The sequence below is a fragment of the Ursus americanus genome, chromosome 2 (assembly GCF_024610735.1).
Source record: "Ursus americanus isolate L20-20 chromosome 2, mUrsAme1.1.p, whole genome shotgun sequence".
Classification (NCBI taxonomy): Eukaryota; Metazoa; Chordata; class Mammalia; order Carnivora; family Ursidae; genus Ursus; species Ursus americanus.
Genome location: NC_142128.1, coordinates 5048335 through 5075760, shown reverse-complemented (window position 1 = coordinate 5075760; position 27426 = coordinate 5048335). Strand labels below are relative to the sequence as shown.

Sequence of the window (27426 nt, the reverse complement as noted above, 5' to 3'; positions counted from 1 at the left end):
GTCAACCACGGGTGAGAGTCTTAACAGTGATGCCTCCGTGCACCATGGATTACTAACCTCCCATTTCCTGTTGGCAAGGAGCTGAGCACGGAGCTCAGGTCCAAGGTCAGGACCAAACCAATCCCCAAATCCTGTCTTTGAGGGTGTGTCTCCTGGGACCATTCCTGGTAGTAATTCCATGTCAGAGTCCAGTCAAGATACAAAAACCACACCCGTGATTTGAACAGGGAAAATTCATAATAGTACTGGCAACTAGTATAAGGTGATTAATACCTAGCTAAGAACCACGGGAGCAGCAAATGTAGGATGCAGCTGCGACCTCTAAGGATTTGGGAGCGCGTCCAGAAGGAACTCCTGGAAGAGCGTTGTCCCCTCCCCGGCTGAGCTTCAGACCTGCAGCCCACTGGATAAAAACAAGTCTGTCAAGTCCTCTGGAACAACAGAGTGAGCACTGCTGGGCCTGCTGCTGGCGGCTGCCTTGCAGGAGGAAAAGACAAGGGCCGCCAAGAAGCAAGGAGAGAAGCCGGCTCGAGCACTGTCTTGCGGTGTCCCTCCAGCGCCCCCTACTGACAAAGTCTGGCAGGGCCCCAGGAGAAATGCTTCCATGGTCCAGCCTCCAGTGTTGCAAAGTGGGGCAAAGTACAGTGGATTCCAGCTGAGAGGCAACACACAAGTAAGAGGCACGAAGGCCAACTCCCTGGCTCTGATTCTGTGCTCTGGCTCCCCAGGTAGATTCCCCACAGGAAGAAGCTGTACCAGCCCGAAGACTCAGGCATTCTGTCTTTGAGGGTGTCTCTCCCACCATGAACTAAAACATAGCAAAACCTTATAACTTGATATAATTAGTTTTAACTCAAAATATAAACACAACCAAAGTACCTTCAATTACAGCCTAATCTTTCACTCCGAATGTGTCTCAGGAAAAAGTCATCAGCAGAACCACAGCTCGGAACCAAGAGCCGATCCAGCAGCCGTGCACTGAAGGCCAGAAGCCAATGCTGGGCCCACTGTGGATCAGGGTTCTCAAAGTGACCAGCTGGGGTACTTGTCAAAAATGCAGACGCCTGGGCCCCACATCAACAATCTACCGGCTCTACTAAGCAGGATCTCCTGAGGCTGGCTTCCTCAGCGATTGTCACGTGTACCCAAATTCCAGAACCATGACGACAGGTGATCGATGAATATCTGTTGATTTAAAATCACTACTTTTAGGGACGCCTGGGTGGCTCAGTTGGTTAAGCATCCGTCTTTGGCTCAGGTCATGATCTCAGGGTCCTGGGATCAAGCTCTGCATTGGGGACCCCAGTCGGCAGGCAGTCTGCTTGTCCCTCCCCCTCTCCCCCTGCTCATGTTCTTTTAAAAAATTACTATTTTTAAAAATTACAGTTGATGTCACTCACTGAGTAGACTAAAAGAATTCAAAGGGAAAATATAATTAGTTTTCATTTTGGGCACCTTACAGGTCTTTCCCTATCAAGCGTGTGTTCCATGATCGTGCGTGAGCGAGGATCCTGGCTCATCACTGCATCCCTCAGAGTTCACAGGCCCCAGATGCCACCCAAAGAGGTTCACCCCCATTAATCACACACACTTTAAAGGACTATTTTCTGAAAACATTTTCAATGTAAGCTAGGCACTGTGGATATCAAGGGAATTATATAATAGAATGCTTGCTGTTGAAGAATTGATTGTCAAAATTAGGCAAAGCTTAGTGGTCCAGATAAAAGTGCCACAAAATCTCAATGCACCATGTGCAAGACACAGCACATCTCAGGACCTGCTCGGACAAAACATATACAACATTTAAAAAGATAAAAGTTACGGGCCGCCTGGGTGGCACAGCGGTTAAACGTCTGCCTTCGGCTCAGGGCGTGATCCCGGTGTTATGGGATCGAGCCCCACATCAGGCTCCTCCGCTATGAGCCTGCTTCTTCCTCTCCCGCTCCCCCTCCTTGTGTTCCCTCTCTCACTGGCTGTCTCTATCTCTGTCGAATAAATAAATAAAATCTTTAAAAAAAAAAAAAAAGATAAAAGTTAGGGGCGCCTGGGTGGCATAGCGGTTAAGCGTCTGCCTTCGGCTCAGGGCGTGATCCCGGTGTTATGGGATCGAGCCCCACATCAGGCTCCTCCACTATGAGCCTGCTTCTTCCTCTCCCACTCCCCCTGCTTGTGTTCCCTCTCTAGCTGGCTGTCTCTATCCTGTCGAATAAATAAATAAAATCTTTAAAAAAATAAAAAAATTTAAAAAATAAAAAGATAAAAGTTAAATACTTCACGAGGACTCATCATTTTTAGAAGTCACAACGTCGTACCTGATTATTCTCAACGAAGTGGTGGTGACCAGTGTTTTCTATTAACAGTTTTCTTTAAATTAACTCCCTTTATTACTTAGCCTTACCCTATGCAATCTTCTGGAAATCACAAGTTTGATAATGCATTATACTTTCCACTAATAAATCAATAATGGGGGACGCCTGGGTGGCTCAGTCGGTTAAGCGTCTGCCTTCAGCTCAGTTCGTGATGCTGGAGTCCTGGGATCGAGCCCCACATCAGGCTCTCTACTCAGCGGGGAGCCTGCTTCTCCCTCTCCCTTGGTCTGCCACTTCCCCTGCTTGTGCTTTCTCACTCGCTCTCCCTCTGACAAATAAATAAAATCTTTAAAAAATAATAAAAGATAAATAAATTTAAAAAATAAAATCAAAATCAAAATAAATAAACGAATGGGAAATAGCAATGTCTCCAAAAACCACCAAGAATTCAGTGCAGGGGGGGCGCCTGGGTGGCACAGTCGTTAAGCATCTGCCTTCGGCTCAGGGCGTGATCCCGGCGTTCTGGAATCGAGCCCCACATCAGGCTTCTCCACTAGGAGCCTGCTTCTTCCTCTCCCACTCCCCCTGCTTGTGTTCCCTCTCTCACTGGCTGTCTCTCTCTGTCAAATAAATAAATAAAATGTTTAAAAAAAAATAAAATAAAAAAATAAAATAAAAGCCTCCTGTCAAATATTAAAAAAAAAAAAAGAATTCAGTGCAGGGAGGAGTCACTGTGAGCTGAAACCTTCACGAAGAGGAAGGGGGTCAGGGTCAAGGAGGCATTGATTAATTTGGACTGATGGAAAGGATATGCTAAGAAAATCTAAGGAAACAATTCTTGAAAGGTTTCACGGAGAAAGAGCTCTTTGAAGAAAATTAATTTGCCGCACATGAGAGGCCACGAAAAGAAAGCGGTGCATGGAAAAAGCATCACCAAGGACACACCAGTGAGGCTAATTAATGACCAATCTGTGGATGGAGACCCCAGAATCAGAATCTTCGAGAAGGCAGAGAGGAAGGAGGCCGGGAAAGGAAGAGAGAGGAGCTCGGACAGGTCTGACGTCGGGATGCGCCGGGTCTGTGGTGCGGGGAAGGCCCCCAGGTAGGTCTGTCTGTCCGGCAGCCGGAGGACCAGGCCCTGGAGCCGAGGCAGGGCCACACCTGTGCCCTGAGCCAGGAGAGGAGAGGCGGGCAGAGCAGAAGACACCCAGGGGAGCAAAAGCGGAGCCTGGAAGCCTCACGGACACGAGCACAAATACCCCTAAGGAAGAACTTTACCTTATCTCCTTTCTTAGTTCATCCTCTGCGGCCTGGTTTTCTCCGGGGCAAATCTTGGCCCTGAACTTCCTACAGTGCTGTTTGCCTTCTCTCTGCTGTTCTTGCTGCTGCAACTGCTTTATTCGTTTAGCTAAAGAGCGCATAGAAAAGGCGAGGGGCACTACTTTCTTACTGATTTTAACAGCCACGTCAACCTGAGATGCTGACGAGGTCCGAGTCTTCACCGACCCTTGGCGGGCGTCGGAACTGAAAGGGACTCCACCTTTTTTAAAACGCTTTGTGTTTGAGGAGGACACGTCGGTGGGCTGCGGCAAGACTCTACCTGTCCGACTGCCATCCTCTTGGTCGAAATGGCCTTCAGGGTCCGCGGAGCGACAGTCAGTCTCAGGTGACTTCTCCCGAGATGCCACGCTTCCTTGTGAAAACCTGTCTTCAGGGCAGCGTGTGGCACAGTCCGTGCTGGCGTGACCGCCTGCCCCAGGGGTGACAAACCCTTCCTCCGGGCCAGCTGACGGGCGGCTGTGCCCCGAGTCCTGCTCCGTGTCCCCTCTGTCCCTGAGGTCACAGGGGCCCTTCTCTGAACGCATCACCTCCTCCCGGGGGCCGCGCGAGTCTGTGCCAGGGATGGGCCTCCGGGCGCAGAGGGAGTCTGAAACGCCGGGAAGCTGCTCGTGTCTCGTCTGTCTTGGGGAAACCCGCCTCGGGGCAGGGGTCTTCGGGCCCTGAGGCCTGTTCTCCACTGTGTGCCGAAGAGAAAAGGTCTCTCTCAGTCTGGAAATGGTCACTGCCCTCTTCTCTTCTCCTCCGGTCCTTAACGAAGCAGGACTATCCCGCTTTTCTGGCTGAGGCTTGTCCGATTCCGCCGAATGCGTTTGTATTAAGTGACCTGAGCAGACAGGAACAGAGAAGAGCATCAGGGGCTGCACGGAAATGGCACCAGAGGCCATCTCCGCTTGCACAGGCCCTTCGCAAAGGCAGGAATCCAACGGCCGCTCAAACATCCGAAAACGGCCCCACGTTCATCGTAAAGGGCACACGGACGACAACCACGGCGGGATGCCAGCGTATCCTCACGGGCGCGGGTACGGATTTAAGACCCGACAAAAGTTCACGAGGGCGAGGATCAAAAGGAATGTTTACATACTGCTGGGGGTAGCGCAATCGACACCCCAATCCCGGAAACGACCCAACTGTCCACAAGCGAACCGTGGCATTTAAATACAAGGGACTGCTGCACAGCGAAGAGAGGGAACGCATCAGTTGCCCCATGCGACATGCATGAGTCCCACGAGGTATCAAGAGAAAGAAACAAATCCCAGAAAAGTCCGTGCACTGGGTGGCTTCAAATTAAAAGCAGGTAAAAACGAACCTGTGGCATCAGAAGTCAGGAAAATGGTCACCACCAGGGGGGCGGTGTAAGTAAAGGAGTCCCAGGGTGGTTTACGGGGGCTATTTCTTGACCTCGGGGCTGTGTTTCTGTATTCAGTCAAATGGCTGAAAGGGGACACTGGTTCAACTGTGCTTCGGGATGCCCCGATATTCTGAGCCGGGTCTCCTTACAGGGTAGCCCATGGCCAAGTGACTGTGAGCGGGCTCAGAGATGCCACCCTGGCCCGTTTCGCAACTGACCATCCTCCGCCCCTTCCCCGCGTACACCCACATCCGTGGCACCCCCCACTGAGAGCAAGCAGGGCCACCGGCGACCAAATCAAAGCTCCGCCACTCTACTGTCCACGTTTCTGTGCTCTGGCCCCACCCCTCCCTCGGGAGCTTCACTTCCACCTCATTCCCGGATTATCAACAGGAGAGCCGGCCTGCTATCTTCCAAATCGGCCTTTCCCCACCCCTGGGGTGCTAGGGAATGCGAGGACAGAGCTGCTCTGTATCCGTGCCCCCCCCAAGGCCCTGACTTACAGCAACTCCCCTACCTTCCATTTACAAAGCCTCATCCGAAACCATTTCCTCTCACCGGGAACAATACTCGTCTGTCACCTTAGCTGTCCATCAAACCCTAGTTTCAGCTCCCTCGGAGCTCTGGTCTTCCCCCACTCAGAGGACACAATAAGGGGCACCCACCACCTCCATCCCCGTACACACAGACCTGGAGACTGGGCCAGGCTGGCCTACAGAAGACAGGATGCACCCCAAGGAGCAGAGCTGGCCATCAGGGGAGGTGATGGCCAAGTCTTCCCTCTGCCAAGGAGGGTGGCTGGGGCTCCGTCCCCCTCCCAGATGTGCTGGCTGCACATGGTTTGGATAAAAAAGAATCGAACCGCTTAAACAGACGGCTGCTCGTGTATGACCAGGCAGTAAAATAACGACTGTCATTATCACAGATGCTGGATCGGCTGGGTGGCAACGCTCATTCTCACACGGCACTCAGTGAAGAAGGCACGGGGGTGACATGTGGGGAAAAAGGCAGAGCGAGGGCTCCAGAAATGCCCCACTCCAGCAAAGAAATCAGAAAATGGGCAAAAGTGGTCACAATCGGCTTTTTCGGACTCTGGAAATGAACAGAAGGCTTGAAGTGTTTGTTAAAGAGAAATGGCTGAGTGAGACCACATCCCGGGATGTGCCACACGTGCCTGCCCTTTCTGTCGTCGGTCAGATTTCCTCACGGCCGCAGCTCTGCACTGGCGAGTGTGAGGCATCCTCTGTCTAGGAGAGATTTTGCTCCGTGTCAGAAAAAACTATCCCCCAGAAAAGAGTAAGGAAAAGCATCGTAAAGCTGTGAGCTTCAGAAGCTGTCCGCACACCCGTGTTTCTCTCACCTTCCATACCCAACAGCGGCTGCTGAGAGACATTGAGTTTGTTGACGTCGCTGTCAAACATTCCCACCAAAGACGTCTTTAAAACTGCCAACAGAAGCTTCTCCTCTTGTAGTAAAATTTGCCTTTTATCTGGAGTGACATTGATATCAACACATTCTAAGGGAAAAAAAAAAAAAGATACTTCTTGTGTTTAAAATCATCTTTAACAAGAGAAATTTCCCCATGTACTATTTTTTTCACTTGCAGTTACTGGAAGTACTATTTTTTAAGAGATTTTATTTATTTATTTGAGAGAGAGAGAGAGAGAGAGAGAGAATGAGCAGAGGGAGAGGGAGAAGCAGGCTCCCCGCTGAGCAAGGACCACCCCGCCCCAACGTGGGGCTCAATCCCAGGACCCCAGGATCATGACCGGGGCTACCCAGGCGCCCCCTGAAAGTACTATTAAAAACATTGCAATGTCCAGATTAATATTCATAAACTATAAAATTAACTTTCAAATAAACAAGAAAAAGATGAATCATTTATTAAACGGATGGAACATGCAAGTATTTGAATGGGTGATTTGCAAAAAAAAAAAAAAAGCAAATAAACACATGAAAACATACGATAGAAAACTACAAGCTAGAATGAGGTCCTTCTATCACCCACTGAGTTTGGTTAAAATGATACCACCCAGTGCACTGCTGGTAGATGTGTGAATTAGTACAGCACGATCACGGTCACGACGGTAATTCTAGCTCTAGAAACGTATCTTTAGGAAATGACCAAAGTCACAAACAACAATTTAATTATAAGGGTAGTATTTAAATTTCTAAAAACTGAAGACAGCTTAAATAAGGCTAAAAATTAATAAGTTTAAGATACTGGGCGCCTTGGTGGCTCAGTCGGTTAAGCATCCCACTCCTGGAGTCTGCTCAGGTCACGATCTCAGGGTCATGGGATCAAGCCCCATGTCAAGCTCTGCGCTTAGCAGGGAGTCTGCTTGGATAGTCTCTCCTTCTGCCCCTTATCTCCCCTGCTTGCGCACATGTGTGCGCTCTCTCTCTCAAATGAATAAATCTTTAAAAAAAAAAGTTTTAAGATACATCAATACATTTGAATATAATGAATGCAGCTACTAAAATCATGTTTCTGAATAATTTTTTTTTTAAAGATTTTATTTATTTATTCGACAGAATAGAGATAGCCAGCGAGAGAGGGAACACAAGCAGGGGGAGTGGGAGAGGAAGAAGCAGGCTCATAGCGGAGGAGCCTGATGTGGGGCTCGATCCCGTAACGCCAGGATCACACCCTGAGCCGAAGGCAGACGCTTAACCGCTGTGCCACCCAGGCGCCCCATGTTTCTGAATAATTTTTAATGACATGGAAGAAAGAAAACATTCATGTCTAAGGATAAAGAACTTGATAGAAATTTACTCAAAATAATTTTCTCCCTGCAAAGGATATGAGGTATATATGTTAATTATCTATTTTTTTAAGGCATGCACATATTCTAAGTGCCTAGAAAAAATACTAGGTAACAATAAACCAGAATTTTCCCAATAGGAAGAAAAATATGCATTATTTTTAAAATCAGGGAGAACATTTAGTTTGCCTTCTCTCTTGGGTGCTAGGAAAAAGTCACATTTTTCTGATAATACAATTAACCTGGTCTCAGGCAGAAAGCAGGAAAGCCTCTATAAAAAATAAGTCTATAAAATTAAAAGTCTGTAATGGAAAAAAAAAAGAAAAATACAGCGCCAGTAAGTATTGCTATAAAAGTCTCTTTCCGGTCATATCAGGGCTTTATAATTTCATTTTGTTCTTTTCGGGGTAAGTCACCAATGTGACAGAGAGCTCAGGGGAACTTACCTGAATCAACAGAAATGTTAAGAACAACAAATGGATACTGATGTCGATTATACATGTGATAGACCTCGTTCACGAGTCTGGAAACCTATATACAAAGCAAAGATTAAAAAAGAATGTCTGTTCCCCAACATGCTGTTCTAACTAGAGGGACGCATTTTAGCAGCTTTATCGAGGCAGAGTGGGCCTGCAATAAACTACACATACTCAAAGTATACAGTCTGATAAGTTTCCAGTCAAGGTCAGTAAGATTACCATCAAGATCATTAATCTATCCATTGCCCAAAAAAGTTTCCTTGTGCCCTTCCAAGGGATATTTTTAATCATCAACCCCTAACCCTGAATCTTTTTCCAATCCAAAGATGCTTTTGAAGAAATATCAAGAGACACAGGTGCGGCCTATTTATCTACCAGTTGTGTTATTTTGGCTCCGGTGTCATTAACATGCTGCAGGTGCAATTTAAATGCTCATTAAACACATGCTAATGTACAGAAACATATTTACATGACTTTATAATGCGATTATTAAACACGATCAGAGACAAACTAGAAAATCACACCATCTACATACAATCCGGGGGGAAATGCAGAGGTTGAACCACATCTGAGAGAAATCATTTTAAAGTATCACTGGAAATCAGAGCCTGTGACTAGGGTACAATGTTGCTAAAGATGCAAAATGAAAACTGAACCCCAGGGGCGCCTGGGAGGCTCAGTCAGTGAAGCATCTGCCTTCGGCTCAAGTCATGACCTCAGGGTCCTCGGATCGAGCCCCGAATCAGGCTCCCTGCTTTACCCTCTGCCTCTGCCACTCTCCCTGCTTGTGCTCTCTCTCTCTCTCTCTCCCCCTCTCTGACAAATGAATAAGTAAAATCTTAAAAAAAAAAAAAATGAAAAAACAGAACCACTAAAACCCAGGTAACCCTATGAGGATGACCAGCTTCAGTTTGAAGCAGAAGGTATCTGGGCCCTCATTTTCCTGGAAAATGGACAGAAGAGGAGAAAATACGAAGTCTGTGCAAGTGTGTTAGTCTACACGAAAAGTCCACACGGCAGTCAATGTTCTGAGATGATTTACTTTCTACAAATAGTAGTAATTTCTTTGGTAATAAATATGTGGGTTATCAACATGTGTATCCACGTTTATACATGCATAATTGAAACAGCCGTATGGCAGACTTCTTTAAAAGGCTGAAATAAGATAATTTAAAGCCGTGTTTCTGAGTCAAAGTCCTACGTTCCACGTAAATTGCCTGTGTCAGGAGACCTTACTAGATAATGAATAAAATTAAAAGTTAAAGACAAAAAGTAAAAACTAATACAAAAAAGATCTTTAAATACCTTTGCTGGGTCACAAGGCCGCCCATTGATGAAGAAAAACTGTCTGTCTGCTGAACTTCTTCCAACACCGTGAGCGCAGTGAGAGATGAAGCCTGAGATGCTGTTCAATGTTTATACGGTAAGGGCAGGATTCCAGAATGAAAAGGGTTAGTAACACATCAGAGGGTACGTTCTTAGAGTAAAATCAAAATAAAAATAGAATACCTGGTGACATGCTAAGTATTAACATTTCAGTTAATGCGTATCTGTGTTTCATTCTGATAAATCATAAAAAGAACACAGTACTTCTGGAATGTTCTACAGCTCCTGCGGTCAACAAATCCACCACGGGCAATGCAGTGGGTTCAAAACGGATTTGCTTCAGCTCTCCTCTCACACTTGCCCTATTAAATTCTTGGCCTAAACTCAAGGAGTGAGTTTCACCTCAGACTCACATTCTGGAACCTTCCAGCTGATCCCAGTGACTGTCCAGGTAATCGAACTACTTATATTCACGATTTCTGCCCACATTCCCTGCCCTTTTAAAATCTGCTCTCCATCAGCAAACTCCTGTTTACTAAAATGTTGTGAAAGTGCTCACTCTACCTGTGAACTATCTCAGGGATATGCGTACTTCCATAAAGAACAATATGTCCACATGAAGAAATAAGTCCCCACCTTTCATTTCAAGCTTATAAGCCACAGGCAAGTGGAGGAAGAGTGAGCGACATGGGCTGTCCCAGGGCCAAACCCAAGTAGGGAAAAAGCCAATTTTTCTTACAGTAAAAATAATGATGCTGGACAAGATGCTGGGTAAGGCATGAACTAAAGGGAACAGCCTCTTATTACGCTCTGCCAAATACCAGTAAAGCAAAACATATATGTAAATTAAAAGTTATTCTAGGGGCCCCTGGGGGGCTCAGGCGGTTAAGTGTCTGCCTTCGGTCATGATTTCAGGGTCCTGGGATCGAGCCCCATGTCAGGCTCTCTGCCCAGCAGGGGGCCTGCTTCTCCCTCTCCTGCTGCTACTCCCCCTGCTTGTGCTCTCTCTCTCAAATAAATAAATAAAATCTTTTTTAAAAAAAAAAGTTATTCTAATTGGTCACTAAACAGCGGCGAATTCAATAGGTAACTCCCTAAGATGGACCAGGAACCCAGAATATTGAATGAATTAAGTAACAGAGCCCTTCACAGAAACCTTCTTTCTGGGGCGCCTGGATGGCTCAGTCAATTAAGTGTCTGCCTTTGGCTCAGGTCATGATCTCAGGGTCCGGGGATCAAGCCCCGAATCGGTCTCCCTGCTCATGGGGAGCTTGCTTCTCCCTCTCCTCCCTGCTCGTGTTCTCTCTCACTCTCTCTCTCTTCTCTCAAATAAATAAAATCTTAAAAGAGAAAGAAAGAAAGAAAGAAAGAAAGAAAGAAAGAAAGAAAGAAAGAAAGAAAGAGAAAATGCTCTTTCTCAGCAGTAATAATGCCTGCAATTTTATAACGAACATAAGAACGTATAAGCCTTGGGGCACCTGGCTGGCTCAGTCAGAAGAGCGTGTGACTCTCGATCTCGGGGTCGCGAGTTTGAGTCCCACGTGTGGCATAGAGTTTACTTAAAAAAATAAAAATTAAAAAAAACTAAATTAAAATTTTAAAAAATTTAAAATGGTGCCTGGGTGGCTCAGTCGGTGAAGCGTCTGCCTTCGGCTCAGGTCATAATCCCAGGACCCTGGGACAGAGCCCTGCATTGGGTCCCCTGTTCCTGGGGAGCTTGCTCCTCCCTCTCCCCGCTGCTCGTGCTCTCTCTTGCTGTCTCTCTCTCTCAAATAAATAAAAATCTTTAAAAAGATAAATAAAATAAGTTTAAAAATTAAAAAAAAAAGAAACCATAAGCCTTAAGATCACTATCTCTAAGAACGAAAAACTCCAGAGAAAACTGCCATTTCCCCCGCAGCAATCTACTCACCGAAACAGGGTTTGCACAGCGTCGGCGGGGCTCAGCCCGTACTCTTCACAAACGGAGTCACTAGGGGGCAGCTGAGCAAAGGAAATGAGGCTCTGCAGCTGAAAGAAAACAAGATTCGCAGTTAATTCCTAACAAAAATAGGATGAGCCTAACTTCGGAAACACAGATACAGAATGAGGGGTTTGTGTTTTCTTTCCCTGGTCAGGCTACAGCTGCTTTTGGCAGTAAGAATAACCGTGATGTTTTTATTAGAAAGATGGACCGCCTGACGTACTTACCCACAACCAACACATTGCCCACAACATATTTTTTCAGACAGACAGTAAAAGGAGTGTTTTCTTCTCTGGAAGAATAAAATAACACAATCTTTCAGCTCTTGACGTTAATTTTTGTGATTAGTGCCTAATTCAAAAATCAATTGTTGGGGGTGCCTGGCAGGTTCAGTCCGTGGAACACGCGACTCCTGATCTCGGGGTTGTAAATGTGAGCACCACGCTGGGCGTAGAGCTTACTTAAAAATAAAAATCGTTAAAAAAAAAAAAAAGGAAAGGAAATCAATCACCAGCTTTTATTCTCTATGCTTTGGAAAGGACAATGGAAACCCGCCCTAACTACGACAGCAATAAAGTGTTTCTTAAATAACTGGTCGCCACTACCTGTTTCTGCCCAAACACCGATGCAATATTTTCCTTTATGCTGGAGCTCCCACTGGTGCATACCACCGGCTGCCGTTTGCCTTGCCCGACCTGATTGCTGCAACTGACCCGGATGCCCGCCGAAATGATACAGTACGCATGTAAGACCTGGACCATTTTGGCATACTCCTGTGTAAAAAACACAAATGCGAGACTCTGTGTTACTTTCATCCTGCAAGAATTACACGATTCAAGTTAAAGCATCCAACTCAAGGTTCTCCTATCAGTGTACAAATAAGGCAGATTATTCCTGCCAGAATGAGCCATAAATCGTCTCCCATGTATAACTCTGTCCGTGCTGTAAAAGAGAACTCACACTTCTCTCAGGACCACCGTATCCACGTCCACTGCTATGATTTTATTTGTATTTGATTCTTTGTTTTTAATTTTTAGAGAGAAAGAAAGCATGAGTGGGGAGGTGGGGGAGGGAGGAGCAGAGGGAGAGAGAGAATCTCAAAAAGACTCCCCACGGAGCCCGACACGGGGCTCGATCCCACAACCCTGAGACCATGACCTGAGCTGAAATCAAGACTCAGACACTCAACCGCCTGAACCACTCTGCACCCCTGTGCCTGCTGCTATAAAAATCAAAAGTGCATTCCCTTAGGCCTTGTGATCTCGCCTCTAGAAATTTATTCTTATAGAAAGACTGGCACAATCGAAGATAGATTACAGAAATGTTTGCTGGAACAATCGGTAATTATGAAAAATTAAAAAGGACATAAGCAACCATCAACAAGGAGCTAATTATGGGATATCCTTATCATGGCAGAATGATAAAGAATAAAGTAATGGGTGAGCCAAAAAAGATACCTACGATATATAATAGGATCCTAATTGTTAAGAAAAAAATCAAAACATACGCATAAAGGCTCTATACATCCGTATACGTGTTTGGATACATACCAAACTCTGGGAGGTCGGCAGAGACAATATCAACTTTCTACCACATACAACTCTACATTACTTAAATGTTTCATGTTCTGTATTGTCTGATTTCATTATACTAACTAGTTAATTTATCTTGAAATTTTCTTTCAAGATTTATAACGACATGAAACTAAAAGGACTCTGGAGAGACATACACCAATCCGTCAACAATGGTCATCTCTGTCAAGTACGAGTTCTTTATTCCTACAATTTCTGAAGCACTGATTTTTTACCATGGGAGACAAAAAAAGCTTTTTTCTATACAAATTTTTTTATTTTTAAATAAAAAAGAAAGGAATGCCTGGGTGGCTGTCGATTAAGCATCTGCCTTCAGCTCAGGTCATGATCCCAGGGTCCTGGGATCGAGTTCCGCATCGGGCTCCCTGCTCAGCGGGAGCCTGCTTCTCCCTCTGCCTGCTCTCTCTGTCTCTCTGACAAATAAATAAATAAAATCTTTAAAAAATAAATAAACAAATAAGAAAAAATGTTTAAGTTTTGTCTATAGTAAATATATGTTTTTGTGAAATTTCACAGTTACAAGCAGCACAAATTGCTTTACAAGAAAGTTTTTAGCTGCGTATGTTTAAATAACTTTTTGATTATGAAAATATATACATACGAAACAGAAAAGCACAAGGAAGATAGCAAGCAGCACATATGATCGCACATCCCAGGATAACCACTGGTAACGATCACGCGTCTTCTCTTCCAGACTTCTTTCTATGCACATTTAGGCCAGTTGCTTTGTTTTTACAAAACTGTAATCATATGTAGTATAATTACATATATATACATTTATGCACAGTTTATAACTACTTTTTAAGCAGAATTAGATAACATTTAGCTACTGGATTTTCATTCAAATTCATAAAAGTTGTAATAATTCATTTTTCAGGAAACCAAGAAAAATAATCTTACAAAAAACTACATATATAGAGAGAGAGGTGGAATGGCCAAGTATTTGACTTTTGTTTTTTTTTTTTTAAGATTTTATTTATTTATTTGACAGAGAGAGAGAGACAGCCAGCAAGAGAGGGAACACAAGCAGGGGGAGTGGGAGAGGAAGAAGCAGGCTCCCAGCGGAGGAGGGAGCCCAATGCGGGGCTCGATCCCAGAACTCCAGGATCACGCCCTGAGCCGAAGGCAGACGCTTAACGACTGCGCCACCCAGGCGCCCCGAGTGTCCAACTCTCGATTTCGGCTCAGGTCATGATCTCAGGGTCGTGAGACTGAGCCCCACGTTAAGCTCCACGCTCAGCAATCTGCTTGAGAGTCTCTCTTTCCCTCTCCTCTGCCCCTCCCCTGCTTGTGCACATGCTCTCTCTCTTTCTAAATAAATAAATAAAATCTTTACTAAAAACTAACTACCGATAGAATAAAAAAGTTACTTCTTAAAGAGCCCATTCCCATGTTAGAACACTTAATAAATATGTTTTGATGATTTTTTTTTTCAAGGAAAAAAAGGGGGGTTAAATCAACCTCAAGTTCAGTCTTTGGTGGGAAAAGGCAAACTAAAAAAATCCAGGGAAGAGAATTCACTGAAGAGTTAACTTCAGTGTACTTTCGTGTGGGAGATCTTCTACTATACGAGTACATTCCCCGACGAAGGCTCTGGGGAGCTGGGCTTCTGGATTCACTGTACCTTCTTAATATTCCTTTGAAACTCCTTATGGCGCACGGGGAGTGTGTAAAACAGCTGCTGCACACAGACCGTCGTCCCTCTGGGTCGTGGGTGGGGGGTTCTCTGGACAATTCTCCCATTGTGATCAAACACCAGCCGAGTCCCGACCTTCGCGGACGTGTGGCAGGTGGAAATAGTCACGTCGCTGGGAGAGAAAGCAGGCGCCACGGGGTCAGAAACTCACAGGTGCTCATCACATGCTCATTTTCTTACTTCCGTTCTCTAAAACCCCTCCTGGAAAAAATGCTGATCCCTCTGAGATCATCCAAGAAAGGCTCTACGAGTGAAGAGTCATCATAGAATCTAAGGCTTTGCACCTAACAGACAGCAAGACAGAGAGTTCTGTAAAGGCTCTGTTGTGATAAAAGCTTCGAGATTTGTTTTTAGAGTTAAACTGCAAAATAAAAGATCTCAGAGCTTATATGTTAACGAATAAAGACGTACTTCTCAGTTTTAATCCTACTGTTCTAACACAATTTTTAACAAGGATCCAAAAAAATATTATCGTTCCAATGGATAAATGATTATTCATATAAATTTAGCATCTGTTATATGTAATTAGAATTTTGGTTACATTTTTTCCTAAACGCTGAAATAAATTAAAACCAACATGTCTCTAACGTGCAGTCTACATGCTATTTTGACATTGAGAAGTTACCGCTTTAACAAGGGCAACAATTTTTTTTTACAAGACTATTTACTTCGTTTCATGGCTTACATTTCAGAAGTAGTACCACTTAGATTGGCAGTAAGGTAAAACGGAATGTGGGAGTTAGAAGCTGAGGCATTCGGGATGGAAAAGTATAAGCAATGATTCTAATCCATACGTTTTCATTTTCAGAGGGATTTTTGCAAGGGATCAAGTTAGTAGACAAAAATGTCGTATCACCTCAGTGCACAAAGTGAGCTCAGAGCTTCCCCCCGAAAGCCAAAAGTTTCAACCTGGGTTAGGTCAGCAAAGTCTTGAATCTTAGAAGTGTGATGTTTCAAAGCTGAAAAGAGAGGTGCACAGTAAGACCCAAGATGTCTCAAGTGAAACACCACCGAATAGTCACAATACCTACCAAAGTAACCTGTTTCTAAAAAGTCACTTTTGTGTTTCCTAAGACAGTGTTACTCAAAGCTTTTGAAACATTTTGCCCAAATATTTTAAAACAGTATTAGAAAAATTCAACTTACTTAAGCCTTCAAAGTTTTCTTCTTCTACCCCGCATCCATTGTCTGAAACTTCAATGAGATCCACCCCATAGTCTTTAAGCCTTAGATCTGAAAAGTTTAACATATTAATTTCTCAAAGAACTGATCCATGAAATGCCTTTATACTGACTGTATTTATAACTTACCTAATGCAAAGGTGAGTCATTGCTATACTCACTTCAATGTACTATTGTCATTTGGTGTATTCCACTTTTTTTAAAGGCCTTCTTGGCAATTTATTAACCCAGATAAAATAGTTTTATTTTCTTTCCTTCCTTCCTACCTTTCTTGCAAAAGGATGATGTTTACATAGTCATTAAAGAGAAGAGGCTCTGGAATCAGACTTCCCAGAATCATATTATCCTAGCTGTAGACCCTCAAAAAAAGGAAATTCCTGGGCCTTCATTTTCTTATTTGTGAAACAGACAAAATAACGACAATTTCTGTCTCGTGCAGTTGTTCTGCAACTTAAAAATAGCCATGTGACACATATAAGAACACAATAAAAGTTAACTGCTTTTATTATTTCTACTATCTACCTAAGTACTAGGCACCTAAGAGACACTAAATTTAAGTTTAAAAAATAAAATTTCTCACTGTACCAACATTTGATTGTCTCATTATAATCACAAATGCTTCTTGAGTAAAAGAGTATAAACTGATGGCTCCCCGTGGCTTAAAACTCTCCCAAACTTACCAATAGTAGTGGCTCCGGCATCCACACTATTTTCAACCAACTCCTTCACAGCAGTACTTAGACTCAGGACCACTTGTCCAGAACAAATCTGATGGACTGACTTCCGATCGATAGGTTTGATGGCCTTAGCAAGTTCTGTGCTAAAGACACCAGTTACAAGAAATGAACTGAGTATGCATTTATGTATTTGCATCCTGGTTTTAAGTGCAGGAAATGATTCGTCTCTGTTAATAGTTAATGTGTCTAACTCGTTCATTTATTATATTAACATACCCACCGATTATATTCACAAATATAAATGTTGTCTTCCAATTCTTACACATCTGTCAAAAAAATCTGAATAGATACTTCCAATGCAATGGATATTTAGAAATTTAATTATGCTGGGATCTACACTGAGGAGACACACGTACCGCTCAACCTATGGGTCAATGATCTTTGGCCACAATGGGATCTTCTTCTGAAAAGTGAAAGCAACACTTCTCACACGATTTGAAAACCCAAGAGTATGGTGGGAAATACACAGTGTTTATGTGAAAATCTAAACCATCTTAGAAACTGGGTACCTGTTATATAACTATTTCCACGGGAGCCTTTCAATCTCCCCTCCAAATCCAGGCTGCTTTAGCGAAACAACTGCTGCTTTAGCGAAAACCCCCAAATGTCTTGCTGTACCTACTTTCAGAGTTTCACAACCAATTTGTTTCTACTTTCTCCCTGTTCCAATCCACCCTCCATGCTACCACCAGTTACTTTAGAAATCACAGATCTGGACAAATAACTTCTCTGCTTAAAAAATCTACTAGCGTAGGGGTGCCTGGCTGGATCATTTGGAGGAACATGGGACTCTTGATCTCCGGGGTCCTGGGTTTGAGCCCCATATTGGGTACAGAGATTACCAAAAAATAAAATAAAATAAAATAAAATAAAATAAAATAAAATAAAATAAAATAAACTTTAGGAAAATAAATCTACTAGTGTCCCACTGTCTGCTGTATGAAAATCGAGTCATATGAAAAAGTGGATCTCAAATCTACTTTTCTCTCATTCTCTCCAATTCCCCTATATTCTAGTCACAGCAAACTGTTTCCTGCATATCACAAGCTCTTTTAGACACTGCACCTTGTCTATACGGGTCTATCTAGACTATTGCCCTCTTTCTCCTCTGCCTGGCAAACTCCTGCTCATCCCAAGAATGTATTCCTTATGTTCACTAATTAAGCAATTTCTTGTAAACGGCTTAATTGATAATGTGGGTTTAATAGAACCCAGGAGCTCCCTGGGAGAGAAATCTTTGGGTAGTTTCCCGCAACTGCTAACACAGAGCAGACCCTCAATAAACCCATGTAAAATAAACAACAAACATCTTTACTCTTCGTTCTACCTTGCAAAAAACTTCACTCGGGTTTCTCTTAAATGCGAAAACTGCAGATGACAACACAAAACGGAAAAAGTTTCTCTGACACTTGTCTGACAACACACCATATGCCACAAGACCACTTCCGATATTTATTTTGAGGACGGGGGATGAAACATGTAAACACGGAGAGCGAATTTGGGTTCAGGAACCTGACACTGAACGCAACAGGGCTAGCTGGAAATTCGCCCCTCCGAACTGGGTTACTGGCCAGCAATGACATACTCAAGGAGATGCAAACGTTCTGCAAGTTTGAAAACTGTGCGGCTATGCAAATTAGCATGTGCCTTGAAGCCTCCCCAAAATAACCTCAATTTTCAAAAAAAGGAAAGAGAGAAACCAGGTAGAAAGGAAAAGAATTCAGTTTTCTGGGATGCCGTGCTCCGGCTGCCAGTATACGGACGCGTCCAGGCGTCTGGGCAGAGCCTGCGGTGGGAAAGGGCCCGATCCCCCCGCCTAGCCCGACCACAAAGCGCCCCCAAAGGGCAGCGGGTCCGGGGAGCGCCAAGGAGCCCGCTCCGGGGCCTCGGCGCGGCTTTGCCCAGCGCCGCTGTCTCCTTCCCCTCCCTTCCAGGGGTCTGGAACGCCGTGGGCCTCAAGGAGGGCGACCGCGAGGGGACACTACAGGCACCGCTCACCTCGGCCCTTCGGATCGCTCCATGGATCCAGAACCTGACCCGCCTCCGGGACTCGGGACAGTTCCCGCCTCCGCTCCCACGGAGGCTCCGCCTCCCTGCCGCCCATTGGCTGCTTCCGACATTGTGTCCCGCCCCTTCCGGATGGGGCAGCAGACGTTTCCCACACCTCCTTCTTGCCGATTGGTTGTGTAAAAAGTCGAGGTCGTGACGTCCAGAGGGCGCGGGCCAATTAGACCACACGGACTGCGCTTTCCCGAAAGGCCGCAGCCGGATCGGAAAGGAGGTGGCAGCTGTCTCTCGTGGTCTCGGACGGTTTCTGAGCGTTCGTGTCCCTCATCTGCCACCTTCCGGCTTTCGGCTCCAACGATGCCGATGTACCAGGTAAAGCCCTATCACGGGGGCAGCGCGTCTCTCCGTGTAGAGCTTCCCACCTGCATGTACCGGCTCCCCAACGTGCACGGCAGGACAGGCAGCCCCGCGCCGGTCGCAGGCCACGTGCAGGTAGGAGCGCGCTGCCCCGCCCCCACCCGCCCTGAACGTACGTTTTCCCACCCGGTCCAGTGCGCAGGCGCTTAGTGTCACCCGCCGGGCTTCCGCTCAGTGCGCAGGCGCCGTGGCCGGGTCTGCGGGGTTGCGGGCTTGGGGTCGCCCCAGGCTCGAGCCCTGGGATCCGACCTGGCTGCCGCACCCTGGCCCCACGCTGCCGCCAGTTCCGTGTGCGCGTTGTGTCTGTTAAAAAGAGCTATTTCCCTTGTATCTGTTTATTTTCTCCCTTATGGCTACTAAAGCTTTCTTGCTACCAAATTGTAGCCACAGAAAAGTGAGAAGCACGTAAATGCTAATTTTGAGGAATTCTAAAGCGAACCCCCGTGTCACCGCTGCCACCCAAGTTAACAGGACGTTGTCAGCGCCCCGAGTGCCTGGCTTCCGCGGTCCATGTGTCCTGAGTCTGCGTCCTGCGCCCGGTGTGTCGGGCTGCCTTCCGCTGACCTGGCTCCCAGGGCTTCTGCGGGCGGGTCTGCCTCGGTGCTGTGACGCGCGGTGCTGCCGCGGGCGCTCCCGGGCACTAGCAGGCCTGGGGCGTGCCCCGGGGTGGGGTGGGATTGCCGGCTCCCGGGGCGTGGGTTATCTTCACCTGGACTAGGTAAACCGCTTCCCAGAGCGGCGCGTGTGCCGGTTTGTGTGCTCCTCGGCCGTGGGCATGGAATTCCTGGTGCTTGCACCCTCCCCAAAGCTGGTGGGTGGACCGTGGGAGCCCGATGTAGTTCTAGTTCAGGTTTCCCGGACTTCTGAATCCGTGGAGCGCCTTGTCGCGTTGGCTGGCCGTTTCGGTGGTCTGTTTTGTAAAGTGCCTGCCGGCCTTTCTGTTTTTTATTGGTTCCCAATACCCACCTTAGGTCTACAACCTTAGGTCTGTTCTGGCTGAAGAGGAGTGAACAGGTAACTTTTGTAGTCCGTTTTCCTTCATTTCGTTTTAAGGAGGCTCCAGGCCCAGTGTGGAGCCCAATGAAGGGCTTCAGCTCAACTCTAGAGCAGCACCTGAGCTGAGATCGAGAGTCCAAGGCTTAACTGACTGAACCATCCAGGCGCCCCTCCTTCACTTTGTCTTAAGTCTTCTGCCTAGATTGGAAGGCAAGTGGTTGGGCTAGTTGGAAAACAATGACACAGTTGTCTCACTAGGGAGCTAAGACAGAAATAGCACCATGATCCAGTGCCAGTCAACTGGACAGTCTCACGGAACTGAAAGCAAAACCCAGGCCCAGCGTTGGAAGTGTCACATCTCAATTGAAACCGAGTCTCTCTCTCTCTCTCTCTTTTTTTTTTTTTTTTTTTTTTGTGCACAGCTTAGCTTCCTTGGCCTTTCAACTGTGACCTTCTCACTTAGAAAACACCCAGGCCCACTTGGTTAGCAGATGAATACAATATAAACAGATAATTAGAAGTCAAGCATATCAAAGGCAAAGAGAAGCAACACAAAGAATAAACTGCTTCTAAAATACATATAAAAATAAGACAAGTAGATAAACACAGTATGCCAAGTCACGATCTAATCTGAGCAGGAAGACAAGGGAAAGGGGGCAGGTAAAGCAGAACTTGAGCATTTCCTCATTCCTTACATCGAGACAGGTGAAATCAAGCTGTGCTGGGCTCCCAGTCACAGGCCACGTTAGGAATGCAGGATTTGGGGCGCCTGGGTGGCTCAGTCGTTAAGCGTCTGCCTTTGGCTTAGGGCGTGATCCCAGCGTTCTGGATCGAGCCCCGCATCAGGCTCCTCCGCTGGGAGCCTGCTTCTTCCTCTCCCACTCCCCCTGCTTGTGTGCCCTCTCTCGCTGGCTGTCTCTCTCTGCCAAATAAATAAATAAAATCTTAAAAAAAAAAAAAAAAGAGGAATGCAGGATTTGTTTCAGGCATTGTACTGTGTTGACTGGGGCATGGAATCCAGTAGGCACTTCCTTGCCCGGGTTCATCAGGGACCCTACTGCCATTTGTAGAATTGAGCAAGCTCGCGCAAAGACAGTGCACAGATCAGGCTGGCTAGAAGTGACTGGAATGCTCCTCGAGGATTATCACCAAGGAACAGAAGGGTACTCCGCACTACAGCCCTGCCTTTCACACCTTGCATTCAGACTTACTTCCGGTCAGCACCTATTTCCTTGGCCCACTCAAGTCCTTATGCTTCTTTGCTCCACCCACAGGTCAGTCATCTCACATTTCTTTGTCGTTTGATCTTAAGAGCGGCAGGCTAGGGGAGGTGAGAAAGTGCGGATTAAGCTCCAGGAGAAGAGGGAGGAGTGTCACAGAGTGAACAGAATAAAAGCCCTGTGGTAGGTGGGGGCATGGTGTGTTTTAGGGACCCAAAGGACAGCACAGCTAGTGGAGAGCACGGGGGAGCACTGTGGGAGAGGAGATGGCCAGAGGACAGGTCACACAGGCTATTTCTCAAGCCAGGTTAAGGGCTTTGGTTTTTAGGCAAAGAGCCCACAAGGTTAACACGCAGGTGGGGTGATGGGATTGACATTGGTTTTAACCTTTCTGGTTGCCATCTTAGGGATGGATTGGAGGGGTGACCAGTGGAAGCAGGCCAGGTGGAAAGTGGTGTCTTGAACTTGGGCAGTGACAGCTGAGGCAAGCTTAGAAGCCAGTGGATTCCAGAAAATGGACAGCACCCAGCGATGAATTGGGTCTGTGAGAGAGCAGCGTTGTGAGTCACTGTGGGAGGAAACAAGTTCGCACGAACATTTGGCTTGCCAGCACACAAAGACAGTGTATCATGAGTGTGTTTTACAGGCAACTCAAGGTCCCTGCCATATTGATTGTTCTGTCTAGTTACGACTTAACATATTCTTTCCTGGGCTCAAAATGGATTATCCGTTTTGAGAGCTCATGAATCTGGAAATAGGTTGTACGTTGTGACTTTATCAAGAGGGTTCTTGTTAGTGCTTTATAAGTAAGTCTGTGGAGAGTTGAGATTTTTCCTCAGCAGATGTTACTGGTTACTGTGTAGCAGTCACTATACCAGGCAAGAAGGATGCAAAGATTCAGTGAACGAAGGACATAAGCATTCCTTACTTAGGAAGTTCTACATTTCAGCAGTGAGAAAGTTCTGGATGATTCTAAGATAGGAGAGTGCCAGTACTGCATTGAGAATGATGGGGGGCATTGATCTGACTGCATGGACGTACTTTTCCAAGTCAAATGACACATTTTTGTTCAGCCTCCTTGTGGTCCATTTTCCCTTCTATTAGTATAAATTGCTGAGTTATAGTCTCATTGCCCCCCCCATCTTTTTCTATTTGTTAAATAAGCAAAGTATTTTGAACTAATTTGATATTAAGAATAACGAACAATGATTTGTGTTCATTTTCCATGCTCTGTTCTTAAATTACCTGAAATAGGAGTCCTACAATTTCAAAATGGCCTTTAGTCACAGTTTTTTTTTTTTTTATTTTTATTTTTTTAAGATTCTATTTATTTATTTGACAGAGAGAGACAGCCAGCAAGAGAGAGCACAAGCAGGGAGAGTGGGAGAGGAAGAAGCAGGCTCCTAGCGGAGGAGCCTGATGTGGGGCTCGATCCCAGAACGCCGGGATCACGCCCTGAGCCGAAGGCAGACGCTTAACGACTGTGCCACCCAGGCGCCCCATATTTTTTTTTTTTTTTAAAGCATCTGTACATCACTTTGCAGTATCTTTTGGACTGTGGGGAAAACAAGATGATTCTGCTGCTTCATTTTAGTATTTTTTCAGAGGTGGGGCGTTTGATGAAATCATGGAATGCAGTAGAAGACAAGTGATCAAATTTAAACGCTGCTGTGATAATTAGAGGAAATGAATGTTTTGATATTGGTTTGTTTAGGAAGAGTCTGACCCATCTCTTCAAGCTCTTGAGTCCCGCCAAGATGATATTTTAAAACGTCTGTACGAATTGAAAGCTGCAGTTGATGGCCTCTCCAAGATGATTCAGACACCAGATGCAGACATGGATGTAACCAACATAATCCAGGCTGAGGAGCCCAGTGCTTTCTCGACGAGCGCATTGGACTTAAATTCAGTGCTTGGAAAGGTGAGTTTATCTGGAGAGCTCAAAAGAACATCAGCATGCTAGGCTGTTGTCAGTGCCAGAAAATTGTGCTTGTGTGATTCAAGCTTTGGTTTTCTAGTTCTCGGAGGTGGTACAAAGAGCATGTTCTTTTCTCCTCCCCTAAATGATTGTGCTTTGCACAGAACAGATTCATGAGCTAAGAGCGAAGCCAAAGCAAGTTCAAAGCCGCTTGACTTCTCCGACCCGGTGGAGAAGAGTTGGGAGGATCCCTAGGCAGGGTTAGGAGTCGAGTTACAGCTCTCCACCATTCCACGCAGCACATGACGCAGGCCAGAGGCGGACGTCACTCCAACAGCCTCTGAGCCTGGACAAACAGACCTGTTTCGGCTCAGTGCTTCTCAGGTTCCGCGAGTCCGTCGTGACTCTGAGAGCGGCCTGAATCTCAGAGCGTTGCTCTGAGTCTCACAGATCAAGCATCCTTTGCTACATTCAGTTTGTGGTCTTAGAATTAAGTTGCATCTGACACCTTTAAAGATCAGTCTACAGGCTTTGGCCAATTTAGGTGACAGTCTGATATGCAAAAAAGAATGTCTTGTTTCTAAGTGGAATTATTGAGAGTATGAAAGGGCTGGTTTCAAGGATCATCTGGAGTTGGTGGTAGAAGTGCTGCTGCCTAAAGACCTAACAGGTGGAGGCCAGGTTGCAGGGTCTTCCCAGGTGACCTCAGCACCCTTGCACTCAGGTTCTTTAATCATCCGGTACGTTTGCCCACACCGAGGTCCCAGAGACCCTGCCAGGGCCCCAGGGAGCCAGTCTCGTTGATAAGTTGATCACGCCCAGCTGTGCCAGTGTCTCAGGGTGCTGGGAGGGCTTCCCAGGGCGCATGGTGCTGAGGATGAATTTTGATACCTCGGAAGGCACAGCATCAAGTGATGCTATGTTCAGAGAATTGCAAAGCATTCATCATAGGTTGATGTGACAGGGCTTGGTCAGCAGGTCTCAGCCAGATCGTGGCAGGCTGTGTACAGAAAGCCAAGGAATTTGAATTTGGCCTCCATTGTATTATAGGAGCTCGTCATTAAGAGTGAACATGTAAGATAAAGTCTGCATCTAAAAGGGCAGTGTTTTAGTCCTTTAGTTAACACTTAGTTTTTTAGACTTTGCTCGCTTGCCATCACCAATGACATTTTGAGCCAAGGTCCTTATTCAGGGGACTCTTCATTGACTCACACAAATTGATGCGGAAGCTATCCTGTCAGGTGGTCAAGTGTTGGAAAGATTTGGTAAATGGAGTGACTGCATGTGTGGCTTTCATTTTTAATAACTTAGGAACAAATAGTGTCATTCAGATGTGTTTTACTAACTTCACAGCGAAGTCAACCTTTCACTTGTTGGGGGCCAGCAATGCAGAGGTTAAGGGGTTGGAGTCGTGGGGCGCCTGGGTGGCGCAGTCGTTAAGCGTCTGCCTTCAGCTCAGGGCGTGATCCCGGGTGTTCCGGGATCGAGCCCCACATCGGGCTCCTGTGCTAGGAGCCTGCTTCTTCCTCTCCCACTCCCCCTGCTTGTGTTCCCTCTCTCACCAGCTGTGTCTATCTCTGTCAAATAAATAAATAAATCTTAAAAAAAAGGGGGGGTTGGAGGTGACTCACATCCCTGCTCCACTTCTTACCGAGCTCAGTGAGCTTGGGCAGGTTATTTGCCTCCCAGGACGAGCTTCCTCAGCTGGGAGGTGGGGTGATCGCGGGCACTGAGGATTCCATTCAGTAACCCTGGTTAGGCCCTAAGAACAGCACCGGTACAATTCCGTGCACTCAAGTGGCCGCTAACATTACTCGCTCTGTTGGGCTTTCCCCGCAGGATTACGGGGCACTAAAAGACATCGTGATCAACGCGAACCCCGCCTCCCCTCCCCTGTCGCTGCTCGTGCTGCACAGGCTACTGTGTGACCACTACAGGGTCCTGTCCACTGTTCACACGCATTCCGCAGTCAAGAGCGTGCCAGAAAACCTCCTCAAGTGCTTTGGCGAGCAGACTAAAAAACAGCCCCGTCACGAGTATCAGCTGGGTTTTACTCTGATTTGGAAGAATGGTAAGCAGAGGCCGCTGGGCTGTGCTCATATGCTCTGGAACGAGACATGCCCCCCCTGACTTTAGTAAGAGGCAGCAAGGGGCCAGGACTGTGACGTTCTTCGGCTACTTACTGTCGGGTCAAATTCCCTAGAAGTCTAGTAAGCATGTGGGGTAGTTCTGGAAAAGGAGCACAGATGGAACCTTGTGAGGGTAAACAGGGACTTGCGGTTTCCAGTCCTCATCCTGCAAATTCTGAGGCACAGGGGTTGGAAGAGATGGTCTGAGGTCCCTTCTTGCTTGAAAATGATCATAATCAAATACCAGAAATGGTTACCTTTTTTAACATAGTTTGCATTTTGTAAATATCCAGTTTAAACTGTCTTACACATGTTACGGATAGACAAAATGATGTTCGTGAAAATTCTTTCCCTTGCCACCAGTTCCCGATTATCAGCGATTCCCCTTCTCCCTGTTGGTTGTTGAAGCCCTTCCCCCCAACACACGGGGTGCGGGGCGGGGGATGCGCGCGTCACCATAAACCGTGTGCTTCTTGCCTTTCAGTGCCGAAGACTCAGATGAAGTTCAGCGTACAAACAATGTGTCCCATCGAAGGAGAGGGGAACATCGCACGGTTTCTGTTCTCTCTGTTTGGCCAGAAGCAGAACGCTGTAAATCTAACCCTCATAGATAGCTGGGTGGATATAGCCATCTTTCAGCTAAAAGAGGGAAGCAGTAAAGAGAAAGCCGCTGTGTTCCGCTCCATGAACTCCGCTCTTGGGAAGAGCCCCTGGCTCGTCGGGAATGAACTCACCGTGGCCGACGTGGTGCTGTGGTCGGTGCTGCAGCAGACGGGAGGCGGCGGCGGGCCCGTGCCGGCCAACGTGCAGAAGTGGATGCAGGCGTGCGAAAACCTGGCCCTCTTCAACACTGCCCTCAAGCTCCTGAAGTGAATTTCAGTGACTGTGAAAGGCTGACTTCGAGAATGGTGCTGTTTCACGCCTGTTGTGGTAAAGGAACTTGTACTAAAATCCGTCTGTTTCGGCCAGTTGCCTAGAATCAATAAAGGCATCCTATAATTTGTGGGTTTCGCTTTATTTAAAGTTCAGCCATGTCGTGGTCAGTTACACCAGGACAACTGCCGGCAACATGGCAGACATTTTTCGAGATAAAAAATGAACATATCCCATCGGGGCTTTTGAGGAATGTAGGTTGGTAGGGAGTCGGGTGCTGAATAAAGGGGACACCGTGGGCACAGTACAGGGGCGAAAACAGGAACACTCCTACCAGAGCTACACTGAGATGATTTGGGGGCAAGAGACACAACGCTTAGAAAGGGCATGGTTCTGGAATGATGCCAAGCCGAAGGCAAAGAGAACACAGAGGCTGGATGATGTGCACTGCGCTGCTAAGAAGCTGAAGTTGTATCTCTCGGGCAGCAGAGAGCCGCAGGAGCTTCTGAGGCAGGGACTGAACGCATCAGGTGTCTTTCTGATAACGAACTGGCAGCTGTCACAACTGGAACAGCGTGGCGAGCGTGCAGGCCTGGGCTTGGGCAGTGACAGGGTAGGGGCACACACCAAGATCTGCGGTAGAACATTCTAGAGGAGGACTTGGTGGTCAACAGGCAGAGTTCAAAGGAGAAAGAATTGAGGACGGTTTCTAAACCTCGCAGACACTGTGGACAGTGATACCAAAAATTGGGAGCTTGTGGGATAGAAGGAAAAGAGCAAAATCGGTTTAGTTTAGAGCAGGTTTCAGTTCAAAGTACTGGATCATAAAAGAATTCCTTAAGGAAACAGTTTGGGGGAACTTGTACAACTTTAATAAGTCTTGTCCAGGCTCACTAAATAGAACTACACCATCTATACCCTAACAAAGACAAAATTTACATTCCGGTTGACTAAAGAATTAGAAGTCCACATCCATGTTTATGGAGCCTAATTAAGGCAGGACAGGCACACCCCCATCTCTCATGTCACCCTCGGCCCCTCTGTCCTGAGAAAGGAGACTCAGCTGCTTCCTTAGTTCTTCGATTTCTTTTTCTTGCTTCAGTATTTTCATCTGTAGGGAGAGATTAAC

The 27426-nt window shown here is 46.3% G+C and overlaps 3 protein-coding genes across 7 annotated transcripts in view; 1 reads left to right on the top strand and 2 right to left on the bottom strand.

Moving 5' to 3' along the window:
• Positions 1–18997, bottom strand: part of PMS2 (PMS1 homolog 2, mismatch repair system component) — a 26452-nt gene extending 7455 nt beyond the window's left edge. Inside the window, exons 1-11 of one of the 2 annotated variants that reach the window (XM_045813232.2) lie at positions 18736–18997; positions 16681–16820; positions 15966–16052; positions 15676–15778; positions 14748–14931; positions 12137–12304; positions 11481–11578; positions 9548–9647; positions 8210–8294; positions 6359–6514; positions 3588–4473 (exon numbers count right to left, since the gene is read on the bottom strand). In XM_045813232.2, coding sequence (XP_045669188.2) covers positions 3588–4473; positions 6359–6514; positions 8210–8294; positions 9548–9647; positions 11481–11578; positions 12137–12304; positions 14748–14931; positions 15676–15778; positions 15966–16052; positions 16681–16820; positions 18736–18857 — 2129 coding nt within the window. In that variant the 5' untranslated portion in view covers positions 18858–18997. The remainder of the gene's footprint in view (positions 1–3587; positions 4474–6358; positions 6515–8209; positions 8295–9547; positions 9648–11480; positions 11579–12136; positions 12305–14747; positions 14932–15675; positions 15779–15965; positions 16053–16680; positions 16821–18735) is intronic. The other variant, XM_087867246.1, reaches the window with a different exon arrangement.
• On the top strand, positions 18963–26427 carry AIMP2 (aminoacyl tRNA synthetase complex interacting multifunctional protein 2). Of its 3 annotated transcripts, none has more exons than XM_045813236.2 (4): positions 18963–19116; positions 23092–23298; positions 25135–25366; positions 25909–26427. In XM_045813236.2, the coding sequence occupies exons 1-4, from the start codon at positions 19102–19104 to the stop codon at positions 26295–26297; spliced, it is 843 nt and encodes a 280-aa protein (XP_045669192.2). In that variant the 5' UTR covers positions 18963–19101; the 3' UTR covers positions 26298–26427. The 3 variants fall into 3 exon arrangements, with proteins under 3 accessions (XP_045669192.2, XP_045669191.2, XP_087723380.1); XM_045813235.2 differs by having other exon boundaries at positions 18974–19236; XM_087867254.1 differs by lacking the exon at positions 18963–19116 and adding an exon at positions 21284–21431.
• The window catches only part of EIF2AK1 (eukaryotic translation initiation factor 2 alpha kinase 1), a 30116-nt gene continuing 29110 nt past the window's right edge, over positions 26421–27426 (bottom strand). The window contains exon 15 of one of the 2 annotated variants that reach the window (XM_045813234.2): positions 26421–27426. In XM_045813234.2, the coding sequence (XP_045669190.2) occupies positions 27289–27426 (138 nt within the window). In that variant the 3' untranslated portion in view covers positions 26421–27288. The other variant, XR_006782558.2, reaches the window with a different exon arrangement.